The 21182-nt window shown below is 43.7% G+C and overlaps 1 protein-coding gene across 11 annotated transcripts in view; it reads left to right on the top strand.

Annotated features, from left to right (window-relative positions):
- Positions 1-21182, top strand: part of LOC138737196 (serine/threonine-protein kinase MRCK alpha-like) — a 653014-nt gene that overhangs the window by 617897 nt on the left and 13935 nt on the right. For all 11 annotated transcript variants that reach the window (XM_069887840.1, XM_069887837.1, XM_069887843.1 and 8 more), the window contains 5 exons: positions 5400-5462; positions 7741-8334; positions 17949-18046; positions 18918-19002; positions 20464-20584. In XM_069887840.1, coding sequence (XP_069743941.1) covers positions 5400-5462; positions 7741-8334; positions 17949-18046; positions 18918-19002; positions 20464-20584 — 961 coding nt within the window. The remainder of the gene's footprint in view (positions 1-5399; positions 5463-7740; positions 8335-17948; positions 18047-18917; positions 19003-20463; positions 20585-21182) is intronic.

Raw genomic sequence — 21182 nt, 5'->3', positions numbered from 1 at the left:
AACCAAATCTCCACGAGAGTAGACTAGAAGTGCAGAATTAGAACCATAGAATGCTACAGCACACAGAAAACAGGCCATTCAGCCCTTCTGGTCTGCTGGCCAATGTTCAGCTAGTCCCAATAACCTGCTCCCATTCCATAACCCTCCAGTCATCTCCCATCTATCCAATTTATTCTTAAAACTCAAGATCAAGTCTACACCCACCACATCAGATGGCAGCGCATTTCCATACTCCTACCACTCTGTGAGTGAATAAGTTCCCCCTAATGTTCCACCTAAACCTTTCCCCTTTCATCCTAAAGCCATGTTTTCTTGTATTTATCTCTCCTCATCTAAGTGGAAAGTGCCTGCTCGCATTTACTCTATACCCCTCATAATTTTGTAAACCTCTATCAAATCTCCAGAAGTGAACCAGGTAACTATAGGCCAGTGAGTCTGACGTCAGTAGTTGGTAAATTATTGGAAGGAGTTCTAAGAGGTAGGATATATAAGTATTTGGACAGCCATGGGCTGATTAAGGACAGTCAGTATGGCTTTGTGCATGGTAGGTCGTGTTTAACAAATCTTGTAGAATTTTTCGAGTAATTTACCAAGAAGGTAGATGAAGGAAAGGCTGTGAATGTTGTCTACATAGGTCCCACATGGGAGGTTAGTTTAGAAGGTTAAGGCACTAGGTATACATAGAGGGGTTGTAAACTGGATTCGAACTTGGCTATGTGGGAGAAAACAGAGAGTGGTAGTGGATGGTTGCTTCTCAGACTGGAGGCCTGTGACGAGAGGTATTCCTCAGGGATCGGTGCTGGGACCATTGTTGTTTATTGTCTACATCAATGATCTGGATGATAATGTGGTAAATTGGATCAGCAAGTTTGCTGATAACACAAAGACAGGAAGTGTAGTGGACAGTGAGGAAGATTTTCAAAGCTTGCAGAGGGATCTGGACCAACTGGGAGAATAGGCCAGTAAATGGATGGTGGAGTTTAATGCAGACAAGTGTGAGATATTCCATTTTGGAAGAGCAAATCAAGGAAGGATGTACACTGTAAATGGTAGGGCACTGAGGAGTGTGGAGAAGCAAAGAGACCTGGGATACATATAAATTGTTCCTTGAAGGTAGCGTCGCAGGTGGACAGGTTTGTAAAGAAAGCTTTTAGCATCTTAGCCTTTATAAATCAAAGTATTAAGTACAGGATGTTACGTTGAAGTTATTTAAGACATTGGCGAGGCCCAAATTTGGAAAATTGTGTGCAGTTGTGGTCGCCAAACTACAGGAAGGACATCAATAAGATAGAAAGAGTGCAGAGATTTACTAGGATGTTGCTGGTCTTCAGGAGTTGAGTTACAGGGAAATTAAAGAGGTTAGGCCAGCATTTATCAGGACACTGTAATTAATCCTTGGATTAATCTTGTACTGTTGTAATATGATATCCTCAATGTGCTGGAGCCATTTTCTCTGTGTTGCTACTTTCAGGGAACAATGTGCTTCTGCCCACAGGTCTCTGTTCTACAACACTCTCAGGGCCCTGCCGTTTACTATGAAAGGCCTGTCCTGAGTTTAATGGACCAAAATGCAACACCTTCCACTTGTTCATGTTGTTCTACCTGCCATTGTTTGACCCACTTTCTCAGACTACATCTCTATTGTAATCTCAGATAACCTTCTGCACCAGTGTCATCTGTAAACTGACCAACTGACCAATTGCATTCTCATCCAAATTGTTATTTTGATGACGTACAGCAGTGGAACCAGAATTTGACACTTATCATAGGCCTCCAATGTGAATAATCCCCATGCCAATTTTAATCCAGTTGGCTGTCTCACACTGGACCTCATGTGATCTAACATTCCAGTCCAGCTTTCCACATGGAAAGGTCTTGCTAAAGTCCACGTGGACAATGTCGACCACCCTGCCTCATCAATCCTCTTGGCCACCTCTTCCAAAAACTCATTTAAATTTGTGAGATGTGATTTCTCAAACAAAAAAAGTACTAACTATCCCTAATCAGTCCTTATCTTTCCAAATGCAGATAGTCCTGTCTCCCAGAATCCATGACAATAACTCTCCCACCATTTAGGGTCTGTACATCCTGGCATTTATTGCAGCCCTTCTTAAGTAAAGATGCAAAACTGGCCACCATCCTGTCTTCCAGTACTTCACCTGTGACTAGTGATGGTACAACTGACTTTGCCTGAGTCCCTGGAATTTCTTCTCTGATCCCCACAAGTTCTAGTATGTTCTTGGTCAGGCCTTAGAACAATTTATCTACCTCCTTGAGCTTTAGGAACTATAGAACACTACCACACCGAACAGGACCTTCAGCCCATCTAGTTTGTGCCAAACTATTATTTTGCTTAGACTCACTGACCTGCACCTAGACCATATCTCTCCATACCCCTCCTATCCATGTGCCTATCCAAATTTTTCTTAATGTCAAATCAAGCCTGCAATCACCACTTCAGCTGGAATCTTGTTCCACACTCTCTACATGAAGTTGTTCCCTTTAAACATTTCATCTTTCACTCTTAACCCATGTTCTCTAATTCTTGTTTGACTTGCTAGCATTGTAATGTGTAGATGTTTCAACTCATCACTATTCTCTTCCCTAAATTCCCTACCATGACCTTGTTTACAATAAATACTTGTTGTTTCCCAAACCCACACTGCTTGGTTCTATCTCCTACCCAAGATCCAATTGCCCCAGTAGATCCATTGTCTATGTGTGCTTCTGCCCCACTGAACTGGTATCATCATACCTTGACTCCATTTTTTTCTCCTTGGTTAATTTCCCAACTATATCCAGGACCCCTCACATGCTTTCAACTTCTTTTAGTTTTTTGGCCACCTTATTTTCACCATGGATGTCCAGTCCCTGCACACCTCTACCCTTCAAAAAGATCTGAAGGTTCTGGTTCTTCCTTAATAACAGACCCAACCAGTCCCTCTCCTCTGCCTGGCAGAACTTGTACTCACCCTCAATAACTTTTCAATTCACTCATTCCCACTTTCTTCAATTCAAGGGTTTAGTCATGGGTACTCAAATGGGCCCCAGCTCTGCCTGTCTTATCGCTGGATATTTGGAGCAATCCATGCTGCAAGCCTACACTGGCAAGGCTCCTCAACTTTTTCTCCAATACATTGATGATTACACTGGCACTGCCTCCTGAACCCATGAAGAACTCATCAACTTTATCCACTTTGCTGCCAACTTCCACCCTGTCCTCAAATTCATTTGGTCCATCTCTAGTATCACTCTCCCCTTTCTCAGTCTCTCTGCTTCCATTTTGGGAGTCAGCCACCTACAGACTTCATTTTATAAACTCATAACTATCACAGTTACCTTGACTGCACCATCTCCCACCCTGTCTTCCGTAAGTATTCTATTCCTTTCTTTCAGTTCCCCATCTCCTTCGTATCAGATCCCACAATGAGGACTTCCAAATTGAAGTTCAAGTTTATCGATCATCAGAATGCACAAGTACAACCTGAGGAAACAGCATTTTCCCATCCTCAGTGCATCTGAGATTTCTCCTTCTGAAAACGAAGCTTCCTCTGTACTGCCATTAATTCAGCCGTCACCCACATCTCCTCCCTTTCCTGCACATTTGCCCTGGTCCCTTCCCCTCACAGGTGCAACAAATACAGGGTTTCCTTCAACACTTCTCCAGCCACCACATTCACCTACAAACAGGATTGCACTACCGGATACATCTGCTCATCCTTTTTTTTTAACATTTTCCTATCCCCTCCCGATTCTACTTTCCATTGGGATCACTCCCTCTGTCCCTTCCTCTTCCACTCATCCCTTCCCACCAATCACCCCCTTGGTACTTATCCCTTTGTCTGCAAAAAGTGCTGTACTTGCACTTACACCTCCTCCCTCACTATCATTTGGGACCCTGAACAGTCCTTTCGAGTGAAGCAACTATCTGGCCTCCTCTGCATCTGGGAAACTGGACACAGACTGGGAGATCACTTCATTAAACACCCTTGCTCTGTCTACTGCCACAGCAAGGACCTCCCAGTGGCCAACCATTTCAATTCCACACATTATTGTCACACTGGCCTATCTCTCCATGGTCTTATGCACTGCCAAATCAAGGCCACCCACAAATTGGAGGAACAACAGCTGGGCATTCTCCAACCAGACGGCATCAATATTGACCTCCATTTTCCATTGAACTCGTCCCCCAGTCTCTCCGTTTCTCTCATCTCTCTTCCCCTTCCACTAGCTTCCCACCCCCTTCCCTTCCTCTCCTATCAGACAGCTATCCTTAGCCCTCGGCCCTCTATCCCTAACACTTTCCAGCTTCTTTCTCTTCTACCCTGCCACCTGTATTCATCTATGACCTGTGCTCCTCCCCTTTCCCTTCCTCCCCCCACAGCATCTTTATATTCAGGCACCTTCCTGATTTTCAGCATTAATGAGGAGGGACTTAGACCCAAAATGTCCTATCGATGCTGCATGACCTGCTGATTTTCTCCAGCACTTTGTGTTCACCACCTTTAACAAGCTCATGTTTTTCCAAATACGAGTAAATCCCATCCAGAAACATTGTCTCCAAAAGCTTCCCTCCCACTAACGCCCAATAATTTGCTGGATTATCTTTATTGCTCTTCTTCAGAACAAAACATGGACAAAATAATTGGGCCTAATTGTGATCTTAAAGAATGAAAAGCTGTAGCTTCAAGCCCCACCTGCAAGGCAAGTAGCTAAAGAGTGAAATGCATGATGCCTAAGGAGATTTGACAGAATCTGACTGTTCAGGGAACACATTAATCTCCTGAAGTCTGGAATCCAGCATGTCTCCAGGTAGAAATGTTCATTGTTAATTGTAAGCAATTGTTGCCGTCCCAGTTTCCAGAAGCTGCACGTTCTGGTCATTCATTTTCCATTCATTTGTCAGCTAAAATCAGGGAAACTCTGGAATTAATTTGCACTGATGTGTAATAGTCACTGTGGTTGGAGCAGAAATGTACTGTTGAATCCATTTATGCGTGGGAAATCACTGGGCTGACTTCCACTGAGTCTGCTTGACTGATACCTCAGCCCTTACAGAAAGGCACAGACTATGGACCCGCTCCCTCACAGCTCCCCTGACAAAGGTTCAATCCTGACGTTTAGTGTTGTCTGCTTGGAGATTGCACATTCTCTCTTGGACCAGGTGGATAGCCTCTGGATGCTCCCACACCTCAGAAACATGCAGAATGACAGTTAATTTAGCCATCAGATATTGCCCCTAGTGGGTCTGTGAGTTGTAGAATCCATGGAAAGTTGGTGGGAGTGTGGGGAAAATAAAACGAAATTAGTGTCGTCATTTTATTGCTTTGATTGGTCAAAAGGCCTGATTCTGTGCTGTCTGACTCCATGACTTAAAACAAACTGATTTTACTTTACAGATCATGAAAGAATAGCTCTGGGAAATGAAGAGGGTTTGTTTGTAGTGCACGTTACCAGAGACGGTGAGTCTTGCTAATCACATACCTTTACTGAACAGCATGTGGTAGATTTTCAGATTTGTAACTCATTCTCCTTATGAACATCATCAGAAAATGAATTTAATGTTTGGTGCCCATAGGTTTGTGTGCTAACCTTGTTCTTTAATTGTAAATCTTCCCTTCCTTTCTGTGAAATCTTACTGCGGGAAATGGCTAGCGTAGCAGTTAGTGCAATGCTGCTACAGCACTAGCGATTGGGACCAGGGTTCGAATCCTACACCGTCTGTACGTTCTCCCCTTGTCTGCGTGGGTTTTCCCTGGGGGCTCCAGTTTCCTCTCACCCTTCAAAACGTACCAGGGATTGTAGGTCATTTGGGTGTAATAGGGTGGCACGGGCTCATGGGCCAAAATGGCCTGTTACAGTATGTCTACATTTTTTTTAATTTAAAAAGAGATACACGACTTAAGGCTGGAATAGGCAGTGGGACTGTCCAGCGTGGCTTCTAGTGGTTGAATAGAAATACAGATTCCTGCATAAAGATATGGGTCCTTCCATATATGTTACCCTACACAGTCGCCAATCAGAAAACATCAAGCCTCTCAAATTAATGCAATTGTACCAACTGAGTTTCAATAGATAGTAAGTTTATGTACGGTTGATGGTATTACCACAGGATGAGTTGAGAGAGGGTTAGTTGATGCCGAGGAAGTGAAGTGGGTCGTTTTGATATGGTTGGGTCAACTTTGGCACAAGACTAAAGTTTCAAACAGTCTAGTTTGATTTCAGACTGCAGTCATTCTTGTTTGTGACCAGTCTTGTCATCTTTCAGTTGGAAGAAAACTATTGCAGAATGGATAAGCAGTATGACGGTTTTGACGGAGGGGAGTCGAGAGCGCTGGCAGTGAATTAGAACTGGGCATTTTCATTGAATAAACTGGGTTTATGGACATTGTTATTGATGTCACTGAAACTGCACTGAGCAAGTAGGTGAAAGGGAGCAGTCCTTCCTGGGAAGAGAACCCACTTCATGATTCTCAGACTGGAACTGGAATGGTAAAAAAAAAAGGAAGCAGGATTTTAGTAATTAATGTAGTTAATTGGCTATTTGTGGAGACGGGTCTGTCACTGAGTAACCTGGGGTACAGTACTGGTGGGGACAGTTCTGTCACTATCCTTTTCACAATTATCCATATGTCATCAGTGACTTTGATCAGAGATGTTCAGTGCAGTGACAGGGTTGAAACTAATGAGGGGGTGTGGAGGGATTCAGGCCAAAGATGGGAATTAACTTGGAGAGGAAGGAGATAGGACAAATAGAGCTGTGGTTCGCATGGAAGGAGGACAGGGTCTAATTTTGAGGAGGGATATGGCAACAAATTTCATGGGGACAGGATCAGGGGGCTAAAACTGTTAAGTCCGTTGGTATCCTGGAAGGGAAGTTGGCTAATGAACAATTTAGTGACCAATAGTCAAGAAACAAGGGGATGAGTTGTGTGGAAGATGTAAAGAGAAGGAGACCTCAGAGGATGTCTAGGGGAGATAAAGGGCAGCAAAAATCTTGAAGGAAACTTTGGGGTGGGGAAGGAGGCAAATGGCAGAAGTAGCTGAATCACATAAGGTAAGAGCATTACAATTAGGAGCAGGAGTCAGCCATCTGGCCCTTTGTGTCCTCTTCACCATTCAATACAATCATGCGTTTTATCCACCTGTCCCCCATAACCTTTCATTCCCCTACCCTTCGAAACTATCCATCTGTATCTTAAATACATTCAGTGAGGCTGCCTCTACTGCTTCCTTAGGCAGAGAATTCCACAGTCACTTCTCTCTGGGAGAAGCATTTCCTCCTCATTTCTGTTAAAATCTACTCTCCCATATCTTGAATCAATGTCCCCATAGTTCTAGTCTCACCTACCAGTGGAAACAACTTCCCTGCTTCTGTCTTATCTGTTCCTTTCATATTTTATATGTCTCTCTAAAATCCTTCTTCACTGTTCTTAAACCCAATGAGTTATCAGGCTATTCAGACTACTCAATAATTCCTCATAAGCTTCCCCCTCATTCCTGGGCTGTATTCATTGTACCATCTGTTGGAAGTTCTCGTGGATTTAAGAAATTGGCTTTGAAATGAGCTGGGAATTGCCTGCATTGCTGGTTGTGTGCTGGTTGGCAGTCAGGTTCCCACATTGCTGCTGAGTCGGTACCTCGTTCCTGTGAACTGCTTTGAGAGGCTCTAAGATTATGGTAGGCACTATGTAATCACATGTCAGCAGAATGAAAGCTTCTTTTTTTCCTCTTTGACAGAGATCATTCGTGTTGGTGATAACAAGAAGGTCCACCAGATTGAGCTCATCCCAGGAGAGCAGCTGATCGCCGTTATATCAGGGAGAAACCGCCACGTCCGCCTCTTCCCCACAACAGCTCTTGATGGGCGCGAAGGTGACTTCTTCAAACTGGTGGAGACGAAGGGCTGCCAAACACTGGTGTCAGGACTGATGCGCCATGGTTCTGCCACGTGCCTGTGTGTGGCCATGAAGCGCCAAGTGCAGTGCTACGAACTTAACCAGAGCAAAACCCGACATAAGAAGTTCAAGGAGATCCAAGTGCCAGGGACCGTGCAGTGGATGGCCATCTTCAGCGAACGTTTGCTTGTTGGCTATCAGTCAGGCTTTGCCAAGTACCTGCTACAGGGAGATGGGGGGCCTGTCAGCCTACTGCATCCTGATGACCACACACTCTCCTTCATCGCTCAGCAGCCCAACGATGCCATTTGCGCCGTGGAAATTTCAAGCAAGGAGTATTTATTGTGTTTCAGTACTGTGGGCATTTATGTTGACTGCCAGGGGCGAAGGTCGAGGCAGCAGGAGCTGATGTGGCCAGCTATTCCCACGACATGCTGTGAGTTGCTTTGATTCTTCTACCTGTAGCCTGGGGAATAGTTCAGGTAACTAATTGGCAGATGTATCTAATACCCAGCAAAGCTTCAAAAAGTCCAACCAACTTCATTGTTGAATTAGTGATTATTACAAGATCAATGCTTGAGGAGTTCTAATGTGCGAATGGAGTGGCATCTGTGCAGAGGCGAACAGGTGGGCAAAACCAGAACAACAACCAGTTAATTTTTAGCCTTAAAATTATGATGCATATTGAACATGGTGAATATAAGATTTGATGCAGGCAACCCTTCAGCACAAAGGAAGTACGTATCCTGCCCAAATGATCTTTTAAGTTTAGATTTAAGTCTGGTTGGCATAGTGGTAAACTTGACCCTTTTACAGTGCCAGTGACCCAGGTACAAATCTAGCGTTGTTGTGTCTGAGAGTTTCCTCCGTGTCCTTTGGTTTCCTCCTACCCTTCAAAACGTACAGGGGCTGAAGGTTGATTGGTGTATTTGGGTGGAATAGGTTCATGGGCCGGAAGGGCTTGTTACTGAGCTGGACAGAGAATTTAAAATGTTAACTGTTAATGTAGTGGTTAGTGCGACATTATTACAGCGCCATAAAACCAAGTTCGTATCCAGCGCTGTTTGTTAGGAATTTTTTACTTTGTCTGTGTGGGTTTTCCCAGGTTGCTCCAGTTTCCTCCCATCCTCAAGAACGTATGGGGTTGTAGGTTAATTGGGTGTAATTGGGCTGCTCGGGTTTAAATGACTGGAATCGGCTTCCACTATGCTGTTAATATAAAAAAATTAAGTATTCATCAATATGTACTTAGATTTTCTCTGCCCTTCCCCCAACTCCAAGGAAAACCAGAAATGGAAGTGCTTTATGCCAAGATGATTATTTTGCAGTTTAATTTTTAATAATGAAAGTATTAGCTTTGATCCAACTTCTATTACAAGTTATTTTGTAACAGGAAGTTTTCACCTCTGCTGGCCATCTCTTTAAACACTGAAAGCCAGGTTTAAATTGTAACCAGTGAGGCAATGTGTCCATTTTCTCCCTTACGCTGTTCTGTACATGAGATCTAGGAAAGGGAAAGGCAGCAGTACGTTGAGAGAGGATAACAAGAGCATACTAAATCCAAAGGGCCAGTGAATAAAAGAGCCAGACTCATTGGGTTTCAGATGATAAAAGTGATAAGGTATGCCTCGAGGTGGAGGAGATAGGTGATGACCTTAATGAATATTTTACTTTGCTGTTCACTGTAGGAGGGACCTTGACGAATATGATGTTTGCATAGGTCAAGTTAATGCAACATCACATGTCGAGATAAAGAAAAAGGTAGTGTTGGAGCTTCTGAAAAATAATAGGATAGATAGGTCCACAGGGCCAGATGGAATATACCCCAGGGTACTGCGAGAAAGAAGTATCCTTCTTGTCACAGAAGTGGTACTAGAGGATTTGAGGTTGGCAAAAGTTCTCTTTCAATAAAGGAAATAGAGAAAATCCTGGGAATTACAGGCCAATGAATCTTACATCATTGGTGGGCAAACTATTGGAGAAGATATCTAGGGACAGGACGTACGAGGATTTGGGGAGGCATAGTCTTCTCAAGGATAGTCAGCATAGATTCGTGAGATGCAGGTCATGCCTCACAAGCAAGTTTTTTGAGGAGGTGACAAAGCAGATTGATGAAGGTAGAACAGTGGATGTGGTATATATAGATTTTAGTAAGGCATTTGACAAAGTTCCCCAAGGGAGGCTCATCCACAAAGTCATGAGGCATGGGATCTAAGGAAACCTGGATGCATGAATGTTCGTGCCCACAGAAAGCAGAGGGAGATAGATGGAGAGTTCTCCCTGGAAGACAGTGATTAGTGGTGTTCCACGCGGATCTGTTCTAGGACCCTTTGCCCTTTGTGACTTTTATAAATGATTTGGATGAAGAGGTGGTGGGGTGGATTAGTAAATTTGCAGATGACGCGAAGGTTGGAGGAATTGTGGTTAGTAGCTGGTTGTAGCTTACAACAGGATATAGGCAGGATACAGAGTTGGGCAGAGAAGCGGCAGGTGGATTTCAAAGTGTGAAGTGATGCACTTTTTAAGATTGAACTTGAAGATGGGTCAAGGTTAATGACAGGATTCTTAGCAGAGTGGCGGTACAGGGGGTTCTTCTTAATTAGATTTCTACACCATGGTTCTTTCTCCTTCCCATCCCTCCCTGCCTCCGTGGAATATACTTGTGCAGAGCACCATGCAATGTTCTCTGAACATTTGCCATATTTCTGCCGCACTTTTCCCTGAGTACATCTGCTCCCAATTTATGCTCCCAAGCTCCTGCCTAATAGCATTATATTTTCCCTTATCCCGATTAAATATTTCCCCAAATTATCTATTCCTGTCCTTCTCCAGTGCTATGGAAAAGGAAGAGGGAGTTGTGATCACTTTCTCCAAAATGTTCACCGACTGAGTGATCTAATACCTGACCTGGTCCATTTCCCATTACCAGGTCAAGTTTAGTCTCTCCTCTCATTGGCCTATCTGCATATTGTATCATGAAACCTTCCTGAACACACTGCACAAATTCCACTCCATCCAAACCTTTCACTCTAACAAGGTGCCAATCAGTATTAGGAAAGATAAAATCATCTGTCGCTACAACTATTATTTTAGTACATTTCAAGAATCTGCCTCCCTTTCTGCTCTTTGAAGACTTTATATTGCTATTGGTAGGGACTATGATATACACCCAGTAGGGTTATTTCCCCTTGCTGTTCCTGACATCCACCTCCACTGATTCAGTCGACAATCCCTCCACTACTTCCCTCTTTTCTGCAGCCGTGATAGTATCCCTGATTAGCAATTCCCACCTCTTCCTGTCGGCATATTTAGCAGCCATTCCTTCGCCTGAAACAGCCCAGTCTCTGTATTGGCCACATTGTCATAGTTCGACATATTGACCCACGCAATGACTTCATCTCCTCTATTCCTAATACTCCTGCATTAAAGTACATACTTTTCAACCCATCCTACTGACTGTATTAGTGTTCCATCCATTGCCAGTCCTTCCTCATAGTCTCACTGCACATAGCATCTATCCTTTCACCAACTGCTCCATTATCTGACCAAATACTCTGGTTTCTACCCCATGCCTAGCTTATGAACATACTGTCACAGGGCTGTTCAGCATCTAGACCCATCAGTGACCAAAGAGCAATAATATATTTCCAAGCAGTCATGATGTGGATTTGCCGTGAACATGCAGGGTGGTGGTGTTCCTATGTGCTGTGTATCCTGTTTGTTAGTCGGAATTTGATGCACGGATGGACAAAATTTATCTGAGCCCATCTTATGGCATTAGTCAGTGGATAGAACAGCTGGCTAACAGGAAGCACAAAATGATCATTAATGGATCTCTTCTTCATCACCAAGCTATAATATCACAGGATTCGGTGCTGGGATCTCAACAATTAATAATTTAGGTAAGTGATTTAGATGAAGGAATGGAAGGTATATTTACCAAATTTCCCGATGACACAAAGATAATTTGGAAAATAAATTATGGAGAGGTCATAAGGAGGTATAAGGATGTAGACAGATGCTGCATGCGGCCAGAGATCCATACATGTAATAGTCCATTTTTGACAGGAAAAATAAAGCATTACTTCAATGGTGAGAGATTTAAGATGCAGAGGGATCAGGGTGTCCACATACTTGTAAAAGTTGGTATTCAGGTTCGGTATTTAATTAGGAAATATAAATAACATCGGATCGGATGTCCCCCAAAGTTCCTCAACATGATTATCCAACTGCACGAAAACCAACAAGGTCGGGTCAGATACAGCAATGAGCTCTCTGAACCCTTCTCCATTAACAATGGCGTGAAGCAAGGCTGCATTCTCGCACCAACCCTCTTTTCAATCTTCTTCAGCATGATGCTGAACCAAGCCATGAAAGACCCCAACAATGAAGACGCTGTTTACATCCGGTGCCGCACGGATGGCAGTCTCTTCAATCTGAGGCGCCTGCAAGCTCACACCAAGACACAAGAGAAACTTGTCCGTGAACTACTCTTTGCAGACGATGCCGCTTTAGTTGCCCATTCAGACCCAGCTCTTCAGCGCTTGACGTCCTGCTTTGCGGAAACTGCCAAAATGTTTGGCCTGGAAGTCAGCCTGAAGAAAACTGAGGTCCTCCATCAGCCAGCTCCCCACCATGACTACCAGCCCCCCCACATCTCCATCGGGCACACAAAACTCAAAACGGTCAACCAGTTTACCTATCTCGGCTGCACCATTTCATCAGATGCAAGGATCGACAATGAGATAGACAACAGACTCGCCAAGGCAAATAGCGCCTTTGGAAGACTACACAAAAGAGTCTGGAAAAACAACCAACTGAAAAACCTCACAAAGATAAGCGTATACAGAGCCGTTGTCATACCTACACTCCTGTTCGGCTCCGAATCATGGGTCCTCTACCGGCACCACCTACGGCTCCTAGAACGCTTCCACCAGCGTTGTCTCCGCTCCATCCTCAACATCCATTGGAGCGCTTACATCCCTAACGTCGAAGTACTCGAGATGGCAGAGGTCGACAGCATCGAGTCCACGCTGCTGAAGATCCAGCTGCGCTGGATGGGTCACGTCTCCAGAATGGAGGACCATCGCCTTCCCAAGATCGTGTTATATGGCGAGCTCTCCACTGGCCACCGTGACAGAGGTGCACCAAAGAAAAGGTACAAGGACTGCCTAAAGAAATCTCTTGGTGCCTGCCACATTGACCACCGCCAGTGGGCTGATAACGCCTCAAACCGTGCATCTTGGCGCCTCACAGTTTGGCGGGCAGCAACCTCCTTTGAAGAAGACCGCAGAGCCCACCTCACTGACAAAAGGCAAAGGAGGAAAAACCCAACACCCAACCCCAACCAACCAATTTTCCCCTGCAACCGCTGCAATCGTGTCTGCCTGTCCCGCATCGGACTTGTCAGCCACAAACAAGCCTGCAGCTGACGTGGACTTTTTACCCCCTCCATAAATCTTCGTCCGCGAAGCCAAGCCAAAGAAAAATAAATAACATTAGTATCTTTTGTGAGGAATATTGAATTCTGTGTGAACAATACTCAGGTCATAATTGAAACTATCAGGAGGAGTATAAATACATAATCATGATCTTTCTGTGATATTTACTGATTAAATCCAACAATTTCTAATTTCAATGTTAAGGGTGAGATACGATTTGTACTGAGTGGGAGAATGGATCAGTGCTGAAGGGACTCGATGGGCCTTCTGCTACTCCTGGGTCTTATGGTCTAAGATTCGTTCCATTAAGGGCACTGTAGCTCAGTTGGATGTAATTGGACGGCACGAGATTGTGGGTCAAGAGGGCCTGTAACAGTGCTACATGTCTAAATTTTAAAAAATAAATTAGGGCTTTCCACCAACCAGAAAATGACAAGGTATTATAGGTGAATGATGGACTAGTCTGTAGGTGGCGCCCCTGTTCCATGCAATGGATCCCTACCAGACACTGAGTCAGTGGCTAGATTAAATAGTTTAATGTTCAGGTGATTTCATTCATTATTTAGTGAGGTGAAATATGTAAAATGTTCATTAAAAATGTTCTTATCTGATATAACAGCAAAATATTAAAATAATCTATCTTTAAAATATTTGGAAATCAATGAGCTAATAATTTAAGGATTATGCTATGGAAACAGAAGGGATGGCCTCTTTTGTAGCAGTTTTGTTGCTTGTCTTTCAATTAATAAAAGTAATCTAGAGTATAAGAGCTCAGATAAATTGAGAATGTGCCAGTATTAGGACAGACAGCAATTGTCTGTTAAAGCAGACATTCTCAATCTTTTTTTGGCTGTGGCCCCCACAGGACTCTGCTCAAAGTTTATGGGGCCCCTTCCCTGTGGAGCAGTCAAGTATAGTTGGTTTCTTCTGCTCTTCTCTCCGACTGACTACTTAAAAAACATTCTATGATTTCAGTCTCCCCTTACATGTACTGCAGCCCCCACAGCTATTATATGGCCCTGCTGAGATTGGCTCCATTAGATTTCCTAATCCACCAATCTGAAATGTCATCTCTGTTTCTCCTCAGAGGCTCCCCGACCTCAATATTTCCAGTGTTCTGTTTTTATTTCATATTTTCAACATTTGCCCTTTTTTTTTGCCTTTTCTGGTGAATTTTGGCTTGATGAGTCCCTCACACTTGGCCCAGGTTTATGTGACAGCAAATGTTTTTTCAGAGCTGAGGGCAGAGTGTTGTCATCTGAACAGCATTAATACAACCAACCAAAGACAAAGTCATTGGGGACCATCTAGTAAAAGATTGTTTCACATATTCTAATAAAGGAAAATTAATTTGCTTTGGATGACAGAGTGGTAAATTGGGTTAGTAAATATGCAGACGATACAAAAATAAGGGGAGCTGTGGATAGTGAGGATGGTTTTCAGGGACTGCATAAGGATTTGGACTGTTTAGAAGAGTGGGCTGAAAGGTGGCAGATGGATTTTATTGTAGATAAATGTGAAGTTCATTTTGGGAAGAATAATCAAAACAGGATGTATACGGTGAAGGGGAGGGCGTTGAGGAATGCAGAGGAACAGAGAGATCTTGGAATAATGGTTCATCGTTCTTTGAAAGTGGATTCTCATGTAGATAGGGTTGTGAAGAAGGCTTTTGGTATGCTGGCCTTTATAAATCAAAGCATAGATTATAGGAGCTGGGAGGTGATGGTGAGACTGTTCAAGGCATTGGTGAAGCCAAATTTGGAATTCTAGTCCCTAAATTATAGGAAGGATATCAATAAGGTGGAGGGGCTGCAGAGAAGATTTACTAAAATGTTGCCTGGATTGCAGTGTCAAGAATACAAATAAAGATTGATTAGACTGGGTCTTTATTCATTGGAACGTAGAAGGTTGAGGGGGGATTTGATAGAGGTATATAAAATTATGAGGGGGTTAGATGGAGTAGATGTGAATAGATTCTTCCCCTTTGAGGGTAGGTGAGACTGGAACGAGGAGTCATAAGTTAAGGGTTAGAGGGCAAAAATTTAGAAGTAACATGTGAGGGAACTTCTTCACTCAGAGAGTGGTGACTGAGTGGAATGACCTTCTGGAAGAGGTGGCTGCAACAGAAGGTTGGATGTGAGGGGAATGGAGGGTTATGGACAGGGAGCAGGTAGGTTGGACTAGAGGAGATCACTTAAATCGGTGCAGACTAGAGGGGCCGAGATGGCCTGTTTCCGTACTGTAATTGTTATATGGTTATAAAAGAATCTTTTAAATTCCTAGTGATTTTTAACTCTAACAATTTTAAATGGCATATTAGCAAAGTTAGGATCATGTGAGTTTATTGGGAATAATTGTGGAAGATTGTCGTAGTATCATTGATTACAACAGGATATAGACAAGATACAGAGTTGGGCAGAGAAGTGGCAGATGGAGTTCAATCCAGATAAGTGTGAAGTGATGCATTTTGGAAAATCAAACTTGAAGATGAAATACGTGGTTAATGGCAGGACTCTTAACGGTGTGGAGGAACAGAGGGATCTTAAGGTCAAGGTCCATAATCCTTCAAGGTTGCTGCACAAGTTGATAGAGTGGTGAAGGAATATGCTGTGCTGACCTCATTAGTTGGATAATTAAGTTCAAGAGCTATGAAGTAAAGCTGCAGCTCTATAAAACTCTTGTAAGACCACACTTTAAATATTGCGTTCAGTTCTGGTCACCTTATTACAGGAAGGATGTGAAGTTTTAGAGAGGAGATTTACAGGATGTTGCCTGGATTGGAGAACATGACATATGAAGGAAGGATGACCAAGCTAGGCCTTTACTCTTTGGAGCATCAAAGGATGAGAGGTGACTTCTTAGAGGTCTACAAGATTATGGGGGCACAGATAGGGTGGACAGTCAGCAAGCACATTTTTCCTGGGGTGACAATAGCAAACACCAGAGGTCATCTGGTTAAGGTGAGGAAAGTTTAGGGGAGATGTCAGAAGCAAGTTTTTTACACAGAGAGTGGTGGGTACCTGGAATGGTGGTGGAGACTTAGATTGGCACACAGATGCAAGATAAATAGAGGATTATGTTTGTGAAATAGGGAAAGGTTAGATTGTTGTGGAGTAGGTTTACATAACATGGGCCTTATCTGTAATTATCTCATAACTTAAGCAGTTTTGATCACCGTTCCCAGAATGTTCTCCCATTGATAGCCCAATCACCTGGCCATGCTCATTTCTCAATACAAGGTCTAGTATGGACCCAACATACTGTTTCAAGAAACCCTCTTGGATGCATCAAACAAATTCGGCCCCATTTTGCTCGAAGGTAGCCCCAGCTAATGGTGAGGTTTGCAGTCACCCACTACAGCAATCCTGTTGCTTTGACATCTACCTACCCATCTCTTTCTCTTTGTCCTGCTGCCTGTTAGGAGGCCAATAATATAATCCTTTAATCTCAGTACAACTGTGGCATTCTCCATGATCTGGAATGCAACTCCCCCACCTTTCACATCCCTCTCTATCATGTCTAAACCATCAAAACCCGAGAATGTTGAGCTGCCAGTCCTGCCGTTCTCTCAACCAAATCTCTGTAGAGAGGGTCCAGAGGAGGTTCAGAGAAAAATCCTGGAGATGAGACTATTGAAGTATGAGGACCATTTAATGGCTCTGGGCCTGTACTCACTGGAGTTTAGAAGGATAAGGGATGTGGGTTCTCGTTGAAATCAACCAAATGGTGAAAGGGCTGGATGGACTGGATGTGGAGACGTTTCCACTACTGGGAGTGTCTAGGACCAGAGGGCACAGCCTTGGGTTAAAAGGATGATCCTTTAGTAATGAGAAATTTCTTCAGCTCGAGTGGTGACTCTGTGGAATCCATTGCCACAGATGGCTGAGGAGGCCATCATGGGTAAATTGGAGGTTGATAGGTTCTCAATTAGTAAGGGCATCAAAGGTTGCAGGAAGATGGATTGAGAGGAAAAATATGAGCTATGAATTGAATGGTGGAGCAGAGTCAATAGGCTGAATGGCCTAATTCTGTTCCTACATTTTATGGTCATCGCAGATAAAATTAGCTCCACGCACTAATTCAGAACCTTCATCTGCCTTACCCATAATACTCCTTGCATCGAAGTAAACACAGCTCATCAGTCTCACCTTGTTCATTAACCTGGCCCTGCCTGTCCTTCCTATCAAAGGTCTAACCTTCACCTTCTCCTTGATCCCTACACTTGCTGACCCACTGTTCTGGTTCCCAGCCCTGCCACACTAGTTCAAACCTACCAAGCAGCATTAGCAAACATCACTGCAAGGATATTGGCACCCCCCCCCCCCCCCACCCACCCCACCCCAGTTTAGAAGCAGCCATCCTTATACAGGAACCACCTGCTCTCTCCCTCCAGCTTCTGATTTGACTGCACTACCTTCCTATTTCTTGCCATACTAGCATGTAGCAGGGAGAGTAATCATGAGGTAACCACCTTGGAAGTTCAAGACTAGGAGCAGTGATCAGATGAAACCATGCAGTTAATTGCTGTTGCAAGCCATGTGAAAGATTGTGAAGAACACCGACAACAGACCTGGCTCTGACATTGACGGTTTGCATTATATTTCTGCAGGTTACAATGCTCCATATCTGTCTGTGTATAGTGAGAATGCTGTAGATGTATTTGATGTGAACACAATGGAATGGATTCAGACAGTTGCACTAAAGAAGGTGAGTTATTTCTTCAACTGTTTCACTTTTAAGGGCTTTTTTTTTCCATTCCTTTATATCTTGCTTTCTTCCAGTGCGTTACCACAACCCAGGCCATCCCCAGTATCCTCCTGCTTAGCTCCAAAATCTGTGCATCTTTGTAAAGTGAGTGAAGTCTGCAGATGCTGTGATTGCAGTCAAAACACAGAGGTGCTGGAGCAACACAGCAGGTCCGGCAGCGCCAAAAGGAGGTAATGGTATATAACCGGCATTTCAGGCCTGAGTCCTTCTTCAAGCTATGAGTAATATTCAGGAGCCTGTCTGCATTTTACTCAACCTTGAAGAAAGCCTCAGGCCCAAAACATTGGTGATATATCTTTACCTCATACAGACACCGCCAGGCCTGCTCTGTTTCTCCAGCACTTCTGTGTTTTTACCTTTGTAAAGTGGAAGACCAAACCTGCGCACAGCACTCGGTTTCTAAATTAATAATCTGAATGAGATTCTTACCCTTCTTTTGTGTAATTTCCACATCACATTAGCTCTGTATAACATATTTCGCCTTTGTAAGTTGAATGTGGCAATTTGTATGTGATTAGAAGTTTATTTATCCACCTGCCAGAGTTTTACTAAATAGGATCTCATTGCATATCATTTTTTTGTCGTTCTGGCTTTATCTTTCTGGCTGAATTGTTTTAATCACATTGGATACCATATTTGACAATAGGGCAACCCACTCAGTTACAGCTGAGCTTTGAGTGGGAACATCAGGACACAAATAGGAAAAGTGCTTTTTGGGAGTCATGTTCGCCAGATTTAAGAAGAACTTGAATAGCATTCTGCTTCAGCAATGCCTCGTGAGGCTTGTTTCAATGAGCTCCTCTCGTTACAGGTTCGGCCACTTAATACAGAGGGATCACTCAACCTGCTTGGCCTTGAGACCATCAGGTTAATCTATTTCAAAAATAAGATGGCAGGTATGTCCAGTGAGTGGATTTTGTGTTGATGTAAAATGTCATTACCGTCATTCAGGGATGGCTGAATGCAGCAAGTGTTTCTGAGCTTGAAAAAAATTAGGCTGAAGAGGTGTTGGCCAGAATTTTCAGGCTCAGATGAGCATGTCCAACATGTGACCTCTGACGTCCTGTGCCCATTCTGACCCACAGCCCTTTATGTGACTGCTTTCCCTTAGAATTGTTGCTCTATCTGCTTGCTCTGTTCTTCATGTAAAACATTACCAAAAATTGACTTGTTCAGATGTACAAATATCCAGCTGTTTTTTCTTGACCTTTCACTAACACCAGCTTTTTCCCATGGAGAGAGCTGCCACTCAGGCAGCAGATACCCTCATCAGCTGGTGTTGATCTCAGCATGTGAACAAGTTTATGGTGAACTGGCCAGATTAGTGGCTGATATTCAACCTTCATCTCTCAGAACTAGAGTTCAACAAGAAAATCTGCAGACACTGTGATTGTAGTTCAAGACATAAGAGTGCTGGAGAAGTTCAGCAGGTCCCGCAAAGCGTTCCTTATGTAACAAGGTACCTTGAAGAAGGGCTCAGGCTCGAAACTGGTAACATCTTTGCTATACATGGAACGCTGCATGTTTTTCTGAGTTTCTCCAGCACTTATAATCATATAACAATTACAGCACAGAAACAGGCCATGCTGAACACCTTCTCCCACCTTGTCCCATGGACCCGCACCCAGCCCCTAACCTTCCATATCCCTCTCGTCCATATACCTATCCAACTTTTCCTTAAATATTAAAATCGAGTCCTCATCTACCACTTTGGGCGGAAGCTCATTCCACACTCCCACCACCCTGTGAGTGAAGAAATTCTCCCTCATGTTTCCCCTAAACATTTTCCCCTTCAATCTCAATCCATGTTCTCTTGTTTGAATCTCCCCCACTCTTAGTGGAAAAAGCCTATCCACATTGACTCTATCTGTCCCCCTCATAATTTTAAATACTTCTATCAAATCACCCCTCAATTTTCTATGCTCCAGGAAATAAAGTCTTCACCTTTCCTTGTAACTCAAACCCTGAAACCAGGCAACGTTCTTGTAAATCTTCTCTGCCCTCTCTATTTTGTTGATGTCCTTCCAATAATTTTTGTGTACACTAATGTCCCCCACCAGATGCCTGAAGCCATGGATAGCACTGAACCCTATGTTTGTTTTCCTATACTTACACACCTGTGATAAATTTTAATTTATAAATTAGGGACAATAAGAGATTAACAACAATAATTAATAATAAAATAGAACAATTATAACAATAAAAGTTATGTGAATGTGCTCTCCCTCCTTCTCTCACCATTTAATATTTTTGGACCATGGGACTGCAGGAAAGTGAAACCGCAGATGAGGAGGGGGAACCATTGTACTGATTTTCTCAGAACTAATTCCCTTGATCTGTTTCCTTCACTCCCACAGAAGGAGATGAGCTTGTTGTTCCTGAAACATCTGACAACAGTCGCAAACAGATGGTGCGGACCCGAAGCAAGAGGAGATATTCCTTCCGAGTCCCTGAAGAGGAGCGGCTTCAACAGAGGAGGTGAGCAGATTCTCCATTCCAGCATCCACAAACCCTGTGCCCCTCCTGCTCTGACACCCATCCCCTTCAACCCCACTCCTCTGGATCCTGTCCCTCTCTCCTCCAGATCTTGCCAACACCTCAGAACCCCTCTGTCAACATTACCGAATGTAATAGTTGAGTTTTGGAGACCAATTTTTTGGGTCAAAGTTTGGGGGAGGTTGACTTTTACGCAGATACTACTTTTCACCTAAGTACCTGGATCGTTCAAGGTGTCAGGAGCTCGGATGGCTGGGGCCAGGTGGTAAGACTATGTTCAGGGCAGAGGGACTTCTGGTGGATGGGTGGCCGGGAGCTTGAATGGGCAGGTGATCGAAGTGAGAGTTTGCAGTTGGAGCGTTAGGTGTTCGGAGGGGTGGGTCGGGGCCAAAAATAGGAGGGTTGCCTTTTACATGGAATATATGGAAAGTCCATTAGTTTTGGACCAAAAAGTGGGGTGAGGGTGACATGGGATTGGCTATTACTCTCACACACACACACACACACACACATATATATATATAGTACGTCCCAGTCGTCTAAATCTGCCCCCTCCTCGAAACAGAAACCAGAAGTGATA

The sequence above is a fragment of the Narcine bancroftii genome, chromosome 6, assembly GCF_036971445.1.
Source record: "Narcine bancroftii isolate sNarBan1 chromosome 6, sNarBan1.hap1, whole genome shotgun sequence".
NCBI lineage: Eukaryota > Metazoa > Chordata > Chondrichthyes > Torpediniformes > Narcinidae > Narcine > Narcine bancroftii.
Note: the sequence above shows the minus strand (reverse complement) of the source record. Positions and strands in the feature narration are given on the sequence as shown.